This window comes from Ostrea edulis, chromosome 4 (assembly GCF_947568905.1).
Source record: "Ostrea edulis chromosome 4, xbOstEdul1.1, whole genome shotgun sequence".
In the NCBI taxonomy this organism is placed as follows: Eukaryota; Metazoa; Mollusca; class Bivalvia; order Ostreida; family Ostreidae; genus Ostrea; species Ostrea edulis.
In genome coordinates, this window is record NC_079167.1 from 73670061 (window position 1) to 73683825 (window position 13765).

Below are 13765 nucleotides of genomic sequence, written 5' to 3' on the forward strand. Positions count from 1 at the left end.
CTATTACGATCACGACAGCAGTGGTAAGGAGGGATGTTTTGAATTTTATATTTTGAATCAGAGGCACATGGGCCACAACGTTCACCAGAATCTCGATGGTTTTGATGTTCATCTGAAGTTTGTTTAAAACTTAGAATCTTAATCCCTCTTTATTTCCATAAAACATTCTCATGTAAAATTGTGAATCCCCATCTTAGACCCAAAGGCCATGATTTGATCAAATATGAACCTGCATTACATATTGTCATTAATTGTACGAGTGGTTCTTGAGTCTAAGATTTTTAAATATTATATACACATGTACATATCTCTCTCTAGAACACGTTGTCTGTCGTTCGTCCGTAGATATAATCTGTCCAGAGTGTAGATTGACATCGATGTACAGATTTGATTAAAACTTGCACATATATATGGGCTTGCGGATCCCAACCTATATTTTTCCTTCTGTTTATTATATCCCTTTGTAAGCAAATTCCCTTCACCCAAGAATATTCTGTGTCAAGTGTGGTTGTGGTTCTGGAAAAGGTGACAATGTGAAAAGTTTACGATGACAACGACAAAGGATATATACCAGAAGAACTGACTCGAAACTTTGGCGCAGATGAACTAAAATGTGTTTTTGATTGTGTAATTTCATTCCATTTTGAGAGTGCTCGAAAATTATATTTCATATGGGTTAAAGAGAAAAAGTAGATAAAATATTTAATGTTATCAATAGAGTTTGGATTAACAGTGGTTTAAGTGGGGCACCTAGCGTTCAAACTATGACGTTTTAGAACTGACGGAATTCAGCACATATTATACCTGCATTCATAATAGAAATGGTCAGTGATACGTGTACTAGTATCCAATGTATATGTCTAGTACTAACGACAACAAATGTGTAAATGTTAATGGTGTGTATAAAACTGACCTTCAAATGACATATGTTACTGGAATGAAATTGGGATCAGAGTGATTTCATTAACTAAGAATTCTTAGCATTTAGCAGTGTCTATCCATGAAACCAGTTTCATCGAAGCAGTAAACATTTACATATCAACAAAGAGAATCGCGAGGTTTTGCAGATAGGCATGGACGGATTCTGTGAACGTTTTGCTAACCAGAGTGTCATGCTCTTTCTGAAATAACTTTTAAAAGGACAAGGTACGGTTTTAGCCAAATTCTGCCCGGCGTTTATGGAGGAAAATTATTTTGCGTTGCAGATATTTTCCTGTCAAATTCCTAAAAGAGTAACTTATAGTAACTCTCAAAAGCATATGGAAATCAACTCATCTACGCGCATGCGTAGTACATAATCAAATAAAGTAAGGGCTTTCAGGCTATTTGTGGTGTTTTCATGGTTTTTGTATTGATAAACTTGTGAAATTGAACACCTCTTCCCTCGTCGCCCGGAATAATTTTTATATGGATTAAAAATTTACTAAATAACTTACAATTCCTCTTAGTTTCATCCCGGGCGACGATGGAAGAGGGGTTAAAATATCAGTTGAAAGATGCTAACAAATTCGCCATCGTGACGCAATTTGCGTTGATCGTGGCGGTTGAAGAGGAAACAAGAATCATTTGAGTAGTAAATATATTTTCAAATAATATATGCTCATATAGTTATTTATTTAAACACATTGACATTTATTAAAATCATCATAATAATAATAAAAATCCGGATAAATTTAAGCCTATCTTACAGACCGGATGCCATTTTTGTTGTTATGACTATAGTGTAAACAGAACGGTATATAAATAGCACCAACCGACGATTCGTGAGAATTCATGTTACATACCAGGCAAACTACATTTAAATAGTTTATATAACGATGGACAATTCTTTTAATAAATAATATATTCCTTGAAGATTCAAGCATTATTTTTTACCATTCACATTCATTTGATTAAATGGGAAACGGCATGTAACAGCAGACGACAATATCCACCTAGGTACGTACGTACATCAGTGACGTATTTAGCGCGAGTGTAACATTTTATATTTTTCAAAGACAACAATTTATGTCAGAAAGTTTACGATGGTTATTCAGAAATATAAAATTTTAAGCACACTATTTGTAAATTTACACCACCGCGGTGGCCGAGCGGTTAGAGCGTTTGCCTCGCAAGCGGAAGGCCCGGGGGTTCGAATCCCGGCCGTGACAGACCGAAGTCGTTAAAACAGGTAGTGACAGTTTCATCGCCAAAATGCTCGGCATCAAGTGTGAATGTCACGGGTCCTTGGAGATGACCAGTGCTCGAGCTGAGCTTCGCCATTTTCGCCAATGGCGAATTATTTTCAAAAATGGCGAAAAAAAATTGAAAGTGGCGAAAATCCCTTTTTGCAATAAATTGTATTTTAAATCCTTTGTCAGTGACGCATTATCGCCTATTTGTTTATGCAGTCAAAATCTGTTTATTCAGTCAACGCGTGCGACTGGAAATCTTGCGTCGCTCCAGTGCACACAGAGCTGGTCACAACCTCAGGTAATTTATGGCTGCAAAAAAGTCGGTGATTATGTAATAAAGTACATCGGACAGCTGTTTACCCTGCTGTGGTCAATTGTTTAACATTTAAAGTCTTATTCATTATCGTGTTATCATCTCCACATTAATGTCAATTCTTAACCAGAGAACCGACCGGTAATTAAATTGGCCTTATTATTGTGTATAATGAATATATGAATACATCAATTGTTTGTTTTTGCGGCCAAACTCGTTGATTACAAGATTTTGATGTGTTTGATTTTAGTTTGAATATTTCATGAACAATTATGTGGTCGGTCACCATTGATATGGACATAGCAATTTTAATAAATAATTTTCTTTGAAGTTCGGTGCGCAACAGTATAAAAATGCTAATCTCCTAAGACTATGCACCCCATTCTATTTTGACACTAAACTTGTAGCTTCTGACCCTAGTCAGTCTAAAATTAAAAAATAACTATGTTTGGCTTTACAGTCAACCCCACCTGCTCAAACATCTGATTCTGTCCAAATTGCAAAATCTTCCATACAAAAACGGAAATTTAATAGGGAATGGTTGAGATACGACTTTAAATTGGGTTTGATGTTTTGTGACATCTGCATTTCGGGCAATGTACACAATGTTTTCACTGAGGGGTGTAGCATCATGAAGTTTATATTTTTATGATTTATTATCTGAATTTTGATTTCCATAATAGAATTTATCAAACAAATCAACTTCTTATTATTTCAGAAAGAAGTGTTTAGGTATGGTAGCTGGATATGATTAAGTAATGTAACTGATTCAAAATGCTAAAATAAGTGTAATAAATAAAATAATATATAATATGATGGAAATAATTGTAAAGCATGTGATTATTTGTGCCGCGCCGCTCCCCGAAAAAGTGGCGAAAGGGAATTCTGGTCCAGTGGGAGCACTGGAGATGACCTTAACACCGGATGACCGGTGTCACAATATGGCACTGGGGGTCTTCAGTGTTCTTCTATATCTGCAATGGTTACAAAACTATTTCGTTGTTTGGGGAACACTAATTCACTTTCATTTTTGAAAACACAATACAAAACAAAAAAATTTTGTGTAGCTAAGATAGGGATTAATATACATTTCTTGCAAGGCACTTTTTACTAAGGAATATAATAATTATATGTTACTCATTAAAATTATTTTTAAATTGAGGTGCCTGAAAGATAATTTGCTCCATATGTGTTACTTGGATCGTATTAGGCCTACTATATGCATTTTAATTTACAATGATTGAAATAGATTATAGGCGCATAGATCGTTTTTTGGGTTTTTTTTAAAAGGGGGGGGGGTTGACTTCTCGAAAACATTGACAAACACAAAAATAGGGATTTTGGTATCATTGGAGTGGGTTGATTACATGTATCCAATGTATCACTTACAATTACATTTCATCTATCTTTCTCTACTACTATTTAAAATGCAGTCCGGGGGAGGGGGGGGGGGTTACACAAAGCGAATACACAACATATGAATAGATCTATATATAAATATAATATTGAGACTCGCAGTATTGAGCATTCCGTCAAAATTTTGTTTTTCTCCATTCGAGATAAATATACGATGTATGTATATACTTGCATAATGAGAAAATGCAGTTTAGATTTGAATGGTTTTCTTTTATCATGGGGCAGGGGTTGGTTAGCAAGTCTTAAGTTTTATTTCTCTTGTATAAACTATCGAATGATTTTTGTATTTAACAACTTTTAAGAGGGTTTCTTTGAGCAAAAGTGGATACAATGACACTAAATTGCGCAAACCAAGTGTTGGGGTGTACCAGCTTTGTATCGCTCAGTTGTACAGTACCGAACACATTGACGATTTTTTGTGGAGAAGCGTGATAGTGGAGAGAGAGAGAGAGAGAGAGAGAGAGAGAGAGAGAAGAGAGAGAGAAGAGAGTTTTGTTTGTTTATTTATTTTACGTCCTTTCGAGAACTTTTCTCTCAAATTGAGAAATCATCAGCTGTATGTGAAGTACCACATATAAAACCTATGATTAGCATTTAAGGCTATAGCATTGATTTTTTTTTAACGTGCCAATACCTGTTGTGACACAGGACCTCCTTTTTTAAGGTCACGAAAAGCTGAAGATATCGAATAGTGATGAATTCGAATTTGCGTAATTTCTATAAAGAATACAAAATAAAGAGTAGGGCAAACATGGACCCCTGGACACAGTCGAGGTGGCATCAGGTGCCTATCTGAAAGACCCGTGATTCTCACTTTTGTCGAGCGTTTGTCGAAGAGCACATGTATGTCTACGTCTCAGGTTCGACGTGGCATGTCATGAGCGGGGTTCAAACACACTATACCTCCCGGTCACGAAGCGATGGCCATACCACTGATAACCCTAACCGTTTCATAATTATCTTCCCTTTGAAGTTGTGTTTCTAGTTTCTCAGAAACACTGCGTTTTTTCCTGAGTATACCTATGAAATGACATTTTGCTCCAACTTAATACCACGCATATAATATTGAGAATATACATATATGGAATATTGCGTATGCCAATTAAAAACAAATACCGTTGAATTCTATTGTGTTCCGATTCGTGAAGAATTACATTGGTGATAACCCAAACTTCGCATAAAATTCAGTGATTTGAATTTGAGCTGCCTTTGATGTCATCATTTTTTTCCGAATGCACGCGAGACTCTAACAAATATAAAAAAAAAATCTTAAAATTCGCCACAATAAAAGAAGTTGGAGACAGAAATAAGAAATCACTGTTACCAGCATATAACTGTTTCTTTAATTAATTTGGTGTTCAAACCATTATATTTCTGCACCAGAAAAGCTTTCCGCGAATACCTGCAGTTTTTGCCCCTCTGCGGCATATCTGATGTGGTTTCAATTTCCATTTAATACCCATTCAAATCAGTACAAAAACCAATAATTTCGCATTTATTAAGAATTAATAGTTCTATGTGTGATACAGTTTTTATTTCCTACTCAAAACATCACTTGGGGAGAACTCTCGTATATTACGTCAAAATTAACGTCAAATTTGGTGACGTCGTCAGGTTAATATAAAGTTTTCCGTTGAATATATTACAGCTACTATTGTAGATAAAGAATAACAATGCTCATTTTCATAAATGGCACATTCTCAAATACCAGATTTAGTATTTTGGTGAATTTCCTTGACAGGGCAGATTTTGGCTAAAACCGTACCTTGTTCTTTAATGTTTACCTTGTTTTTTGATAAGTGACCAAGCTCCGTGGAACTTGTAGTCTCTGAACTTCAGTGAAGTATTATCCACTGCTCCGTAGGCCCATTCCTCCAGCATGTCAAACAGTCCGGACGGGTCCACTCGTTCCACCCTGAAACGTCTCTTCAATGCTAGTCCAATTATTTTTCCAGGAGGGATATCTATTTATTGAAAAAATGGCAATATAAATAATTTTGCCTGGAGATATAAAGAGAGAAAAATGTAACCGGAAATGACTTTAGTTATATCCTTGTAGGAATTCGTCATTACCATCAAGTATTTGTTTGGCGTTTGCGACGGTATTGGGGAAATCTCTTGCTTTTCCTTTCGTGTGCACTAACTCCGCTGCTGATTCCAGAACTCCTGTCCCTTCATTAAAGACGTAAATCACAAGTGCCCGAATGTTTTGGCCTTTGTTGCCATCGTTATCATCGGTTTCATCGTCGTCGTCATTATCATCATTGTTGTCTGCATTGTTCTGCGACATGTCTATATTCTGTTTGGTGAAACGCATTAAATTGCATGTAAACCATATGTTTTGAATTGACGTAAAATACTTCGTATTAAATAACGTGCGAGTAATAGTACATATTTGTTTTAGTTTAAGTTGTGCAATTTGAATACATGTACTAACATGATTTACAATATCCTTTCAAAAAGATTCACCATTAACAGCACTTGCTAAACACTTGTTAAAAAATGATGACAATGAAAACTATTTTATGTTTTCATAGGTAAAAATTAATGCCATTTACCCGTAAGGAATGTAATTTGTTCCCTTTGTTTTCAAAACAGTGGGACATTTGTATAGATATTTAGGGAGGGGTGATACATGTGCATTGTACTAGCGCATTTCAACTTTTGAACATTATAGAAAATTTACAAGTCCCCTATTTTTATTTAAGGAATGTTATATTGTAAAAGTTTATTACAACCAAACTAAGACAAAACAGGTATATATCAAGCAATGTATTTGTTTGTGTATTAAGTGTCCTTTATGTTTTCGTAAGCGTTTGTGATAATACACAGTGAAATATGATTGTGAAGGTGAAAGGTAATGATATAGAAGGTCTGATTATAGAATTTATTAAGAGGTCTTATTCCTGTACAATTACATAACAACGATTCATGAAAATTAGCACAGTTGTACACCTATCTCATTAACAATAGGGAATACAAATATTGTACAGATTTAATTTTTTTTTTAAACTTTGACATTAAGGATACAGGTACAGCGGAGTGGATAATTGGTACATGTACAGAGCATGCCATTATTCAGGAAGAAATATAATAGAAAAAAGATCGTGTGAATAAAATGCTTGTTTTGAAAAACGTTTAATTGCACTTTTTATCTAATATCTTTTAAAGCTGATTATTTTAAACTTTTTCATCGGAAAAAGAAAAAGATGAGTAGATCAATGCCTAATAAACAGTCTCCAGTTGACGAGGGCATTTTGTTTATCCTAGTACAGACACCTTGAACTCACCTTTACGTTGGAAATGTAGTCGACTTTATTGACATTGCTTGTTAGTTTTGTCCAGGGGAGGCGATATTCACCGTGGACTTCCAGGACTCCGCCAGACGCCACACCAATAAACTTCTCTCCAAAACCCGCCACGGAATATTCTCCCAGGTTACCTGTAAAATGTAGTCTCTTTTCTAATTATCAAATATAAACCCCACGTGTTGTACGTGTTATAATTATTAATGATAAATCCCACGTGTTGTAACTATTCTAATTATCAATAATTCCCACGTATTGTAACCGTTCTAATTATCAATGATAATTCCCACGTGTTGAAACCGTTCTAATTATCAATAATTCCCACGTGTTGTAACTGTTCTAATTATCAATAATTCCCACGTGTTGTTACCGTTCTAATTATCAATGGTAATTCCCACGTTCCCACATTGTTTAACTAAAGTATTTCTAATGGCCAACCAAAATTTGAATATCAGTTGTTGAGTTACATGTGAGATACTCTGTTATGTCAAAAAGGCTTGTGCCATGTCTTTGTTTACATATATATTGCTTAATAAAAATAGCATGTTTAAAACAAAATGAAATGTGCTAAACACTGGAAACAAAAACATGGCACGAACCTTGTTTACATAACAAAGAAATTGTGCTCTGTATCTCCCATGTACCTTGACAACTGGCATTAAAATTTTTGTTGACCATACCATTAGAACTACTTCAAGTAAACATTCTAAACATTAAAAATCGAAAAATAAAATTTTGAAATTTTCAGATCAAATCGTGTCCATGCCCCTTTAAGTAGGGCATTCATTATCTATGGAGACTCGTGATTTCATCATCTATATACGCCTACCGTACTCATTTATTTCTTAAGGAAGTTAGCTAATTAATAATAATAATAATTCAATAATAGTAATTTTTATTTTTAAAGTCGGATATACATAATCAACAAATAACATTAGCTATATGCTAGCTATTTCACCGATTTGCACGGGGGGGGGGGGGGGGGGGGGGGGCTTTTTTTGCGCAAATTGGCTTCTCAGCACAACTGTGCAGAATGCTATAACTTTTTATGTACTGGTTCAACAGTGATCCCATTAAGTCAAACAATTTATGCATCTATTGCTTAACCCTACCCAGTGGAAAATTTGTATCGATTCAAATTTTCAAAGGATTTTGCACGAACTACATTTTGTGTCGGAAGGATTGTTTAATCAAAAAAGTTTAAATCTGCAATATCATCAATTCTTCTACCCACTTGTAATTAAGTTTTGTTATCAATGTTACAAGTAGTTGAGACTTGGAACCAATTCAAATGTTGTGAGTCATTAATTTGATTGATATATTTTTCCAACACAGAACACCAAATCTTTAAAAAATAAAAAGAAATCGAAAATTATAATAAAAATTCAGAATTTTGGTCAATAATTAAAAAAATAATCTAGAACCCAGATTTTTCAAAGTTCGATTTTAAATTGTAAGACTTTACATATAACGCTACATTTTAGAATTTGACATTACCCCTAATATATTCTTTTAAATTATCAAATTCTATATCATGAATTTTTCCGTGCATCAAGTGCAAAAACGTCATTAATTATATCCAATCTACTATAGCTAGTATTAAACGTTATATATTTGTATTATTAGAAGACATGATAATGTATCTGTTTTAGGTAATGATTAATTTGTGTTGCTTATGTTGTGTTGACACCAACAGGACAAATCAAGTTTATGCGAATAAATCTTGGATAAAATTTAAATTAAAAAAAGTCAAGTTTACACCCCTGTTACAGGATATCAATAAGATTGATTGATTGTGTATTGTTTAACGTCCCTCTCGAGAATATTTCACTCATATGGAGACGTCACCATTGCCGATAAAGGGCTACAAAATTTAGGTCTATGCTCGGCACTTACGGCCTTTAAGGAGGGAGGGATTTTTATCGTGCCACACCTGCTGTGACACGGGGCCTTTTGTTTTAGCGGTCTCATCCAAGGATCGCCCAATTTAGTCACCTCTAACGACAAGCAAGGGGTACATGCACCGAGGACCTATTCTAACCCGGATCCCCTCGGAGAAGCTCATGAAGAATCTCGATAAGAAGTACTATGAACCCAGTGTTTATTTTTGTTTTCCTAAATCTCCATTTCAATGTAGAAATAAAAAAAAAATACATTTTACAAAAAATTGACAATACTAGAAAACTAAGGTGCGAGACACTATAAATGCGGTATTGTGTAAAATACAATTTATATCGGGTTCAACCTAAACTTTTAAGTTGAAATGTTAATTCATTCCATTCGTTTTCAGGAGAGACAGGAGAGAGAGAGAGAGAGAGAGAGAGAGAGAGAGAGAGATGTACATGTAATTTGAACACGCTCCCAATACAATCCATCTCAATTTTTTTTTCCCACTTAACATAAAGTTAATCTTTTTGCATGACTGTACAATGACATTTGCACGAAATCTCAAGCGCTGAGAGGGGTTAAGTTCGCCCCGCCCCCCCCCCCCCCCTTAATTTAATTCTTTTATGTACAAGAGTCTTGTCGATTGGGTACTTTACAGTCATTAACTCAGCAGTTGCAGAAAAGCCTGAATTTAGACAAAGTGTGGCGTAATGTGACTTTGTTGATAATTTACCCTCCAGTGTTATGTGAAGTTTCCCTGTGAACGGACAGTCTTCTGATCCAACGTGCATCTCTCCGTTGATCAAAATGTACTTCACAATCAGACTTATATCCTTCCCGTCAGCCACCACGAGTTTCCCGCCAGATTTTATGGTGATGGAGTCGAGGCGAGGAGGTGAGGTATCCAATAGAATACTGTCGCCGCTCTCTATGACCAGGGCGTCTCCCTCTTGTGGGGGCTGAGATAAAACCAAGTATTGATAAAAAAAATTACGAATTGATGATGCTAACGTTAATTCCTCATAGAAGGAACAAATGGAAATGTGATTTTTCTTCTTTGCAATATTATATATGACGCATATGATACGTTTACATACAACTTGTATATTCAAGTCTTTATCAAGCATGCGAAACGTATCCCTTAAATTCTTGATTCTTGTCTGAAGCAAGAATATCACGTTCAAGACATCTTTGTACAAATTATATTTGTTTAAATATATCTTTCAGGGCCGTAAATTAACCTTCAATTTGGAGGAGGCAGGAAATTAGGCGGGGGTCTGGACGCTGAGCACATTTTGTGCACACTAAACACGTTTCGTGCAAAATCCTTGATTCTAGGGCCTTCTAAGATGTTACTTGACTAACTCATTCTAAAAGAAAGATTTGGAATGCTTTTTAAGGGAGGTATCATGTTCTTAGTTATTGGAAACAACATAAATTCTAATTAACTTTAAATTTTAATATTTTTTGGGCTCAAAAGTTGGAGGAGGCAGCTGCCTCCTCCGCCTGCATGTAATTTACGGCCCTGTCTTTCATTTTGTATGCAATCATGATAAACCCAAATTATATTTGTTTAAATATATCTTTCATTTTGTCTGCAATCATGATAAATCCGTTTTCATGAAATTGTTTGTAATCTATATCAAAAAGGAAAAACTACAAAAAATATCTCTCTTCAAACACTGTTTCTTCTGATAACTGATGATTGCTCACATAAGCAAAATTGCATTAAGCGTATGAAAATATAATAGTTGGGTAAACTATTTTCCAGAGAATATCAATTTCTTTCCCCATTTGTGTACTGAGGTCTCTTACAGTATTTTATTACTAAGACTTAAACATAAAGTGACATAATACGGTTTTTTCCGCGGGGTTATATTTTGGCTTATTTTAACGGTTAGATAGCTTTCCGCCAAAATTTCATTCGTCAAATATGCACCCAATTGCGACTTCAGTATTTGAAAGAGAGACAACTCTTCCCTGTCCACAAAAATTTATTCCGCTAAAATTATTGGCATACATTTGGGCCAGCAAAATTATTGGCATACATTTGGGCCAGCAACTCACCAAATTTTATACGGTATTCGAATGTTGAAAGATTACATCACCTATTTCTAAATGTTAAATTTTTAAAGGCAATCCACTATCAGCGTGGGTTTTTTCCCTCCTATACATATGTTACTCCGCTTTGTTGTGATTTTAATGTAAATAACATCAAAGTCATCAATACGTCACTATCTTAAAAATAATATTTGTAAAATAAGATATTTTATCAATGCAAAATTTACTGGATTTTTTTTGGTGTAAAAATATTTCTAATAACAAAACAATTATTCGTTTACATACATGGTAGACATCACAAAATTAGATGTGTATGTACAATGTAACTTCGTCATAATAAACATTTATTTTATTCAAGACCGACCTCAATTCCTCCGCGAATGGATTGAACTTAAATTGTAATATCGGATAATGAAATATTCGCTTCCGTATTTTCTTTCGCTTACTGACTCGTCACGATAATATTTTGATCTATTGAAAAAAAAAATCAGGTATTGAAAATGTCCTTCACTTTTGTTTGGAGGGACCCGTGTTCGCTGAAATAACTGATTTGGTGTCCATAAACTCATAAAACGTAACTTACTTCATTTTCATACCAAGAAAACTGGCTCCATTACTCGTAACTTAGCATACATTAATATAGTAAACAAAATGTCATTGTATATGTATACATCCTTGACTTGTTTAAAATCTCACAAATATTCAATGATATTTTGACTCCTATCTAAATACCACTCCTAATATGAATTCTGTTGATTTATAAATATCAATATTTCATAGGTTAGATCTCTTTCAAAATCTATTTTCAGTTTATGGGCATGGTACCTTGTTTTCCGAGGAAACATTTAGTTGTTTTGTATGATAATAGTTCCGTCGTTACGTGTGATTTTCGAGTACGGAGTAACATTTCTTTTTCAAACATAAAATCTTATATTACTTGTATTACAACTCTAAAAACAAAACAAAATTACTACAGGTACATGTAGAATTAAAAGAGGGCGACTTCAGTATTTATTATAGATAGATGTACCTGCATCACTTTTCCCAAAACAAATTTACTAAACTATGGAAAATTTCTTTCTGCCTATCAATGAAAAGTTGGTCACAATATTTAAAGAAAACATTCAAGTTTTATCAGCCGCGGGTATATTACGTTCATTCAAAAACTCAACAGATAAATGATAGAGAAATTACAGTTTTTATATATCTTTATGGTTGTCTCAAGACTTTGTGTAAAACATGCCACAGTTTTTAAAGCGAGTACGCACGAGATATTTTTTTTACAGGATGCTTTATCAGAAAAATGAAAGAAATGCCCATCCTATTACACCCTTCTCATTATCTCACCAGACCTCAAACAAGAGATAAACTAACATTATATTTACAAACAATATCCACAATGCAGAAGTGTTATTTTCACCCGCTCGTAATACCTTGTTCCCCGTGTGGGTAGCCCTATGATGGTATAATTAGCATAGTCTTTAAAATGCACATAGGCCTTGCTAGCATTCGACAGTCTTTCAAATTAATACATTCAAAACAAACTTACTTAACGGTCTATTCATTACAACGGTGTAAAATAATAAACGGATGGAGTAATGCTATCTGGAAAGAGTTTAAAGTACCATATACACGTATAATAACAAAATTGCGCAAGGAATTAACTTTTTAAAATTTTACCTGTTCATTCCATGTTGCATTATCTGACCATTTTGAAAGCTGGGGACTCTGGTCTGGACAGTTCTGAGAGGCCACAAGGCCAAAGACACAAGATATCACCAAAACCCAACCTGTCTTCGCCATCGTCCGCTAGGTTCTGACCGTTCTTCAACCAAGAGTTATATATACGCTACACGGACGATGAAGGCAGTGACCATTTCAAATTTGTGTTTACCCCCCGAGGATGCTTTACACATGGCATGGTTCATGCTGATTAATAAAAGATACAAAAGTAGATCTTCACAATTGATAGCATCAACATAAAACTTTCTTAAAGTAGATTCACTAAGCTGTTTAGTGTTTAAAAGTTTGAGGTGTCACCAAGCTAATGCCAATTGCTTGCATTCGACAGTATTTCAAACAATGTTACTTAAGATACATATTTATGTTGTATTCTTTACGGAAATGTTAAAATAATAAAAGAATGGAGTAATAAGTAGAATAGGCGATTTTACGTTCCCCAGACTCTGGATTAGCGCGCATCGATACATCCATGAACCAAGTGTTTTAAAACTGAAAAAAAATAAATATATGCGCAAGTCGAGTGCATGAAAGGTGAAGATAAGGAACAGTAATCAATCTCATAACTCCTATAAGCAATACAAAATAGATAGTTGGGAAAACACGGATACCTAGATATACCAGAGGTGGGATCAGGTGCCCAAGAGGAGTAAAGCATCCCCTGTCGACCGGTCACACCCGCCTCGAGTCTTATATCTTGATCAGGTAAACGTTATCCGTAGTCAAAATCAGTGTGCCAAGAACGGCCTAACAATCGGCATGAAACACGTCATACAGCATTTGATCCAACGATAGGTTGTATTGGCAAACTAGATTGTTATAACGACTATAGAATTATCGAAATGCTAATTTTAAACGAGACTGTT

General features: G+C 34.8%; 1 protein-coding gene across 1 annotated transcript in view; it reads right to left on the minus strand.

The window, feature by feature from the left end:
- LOC125668322 (cell surface hyaluronidase-like) overlaps nucleotides 1-12962 on the minus strand; it is a 35406-nt gene extending 22444 nt beyond the window's left edge. The window contains exons 1-5 of the mRNA XM_056163740.1: nucleotides 12840-12962; nucleotides 9832-10057; nucleotides 7194-7345; nucleotides 5977-6202; nucleotides 5688-5867 (exon numbers count right to left, since the gene is read on the minus strand). Coding sequence (XP_056019715.1) covers nucleotides 5688-5867; nucleotides 5977-6202; nucleotides 7194-7345; nucleotides 9832-10057; nucleotides 12840-12962 — 907 coding nt within the window. The remainder of the gene's footprint in view (nucleotides 1-5687; nucleotides 5868-5976; nucleotides 6203-7193; nucleotides 7346-9831; nucleotides 10058-12839) is intronic.
- Nucleotides 12963-13765: the final 803 nt, after the last annotated feature.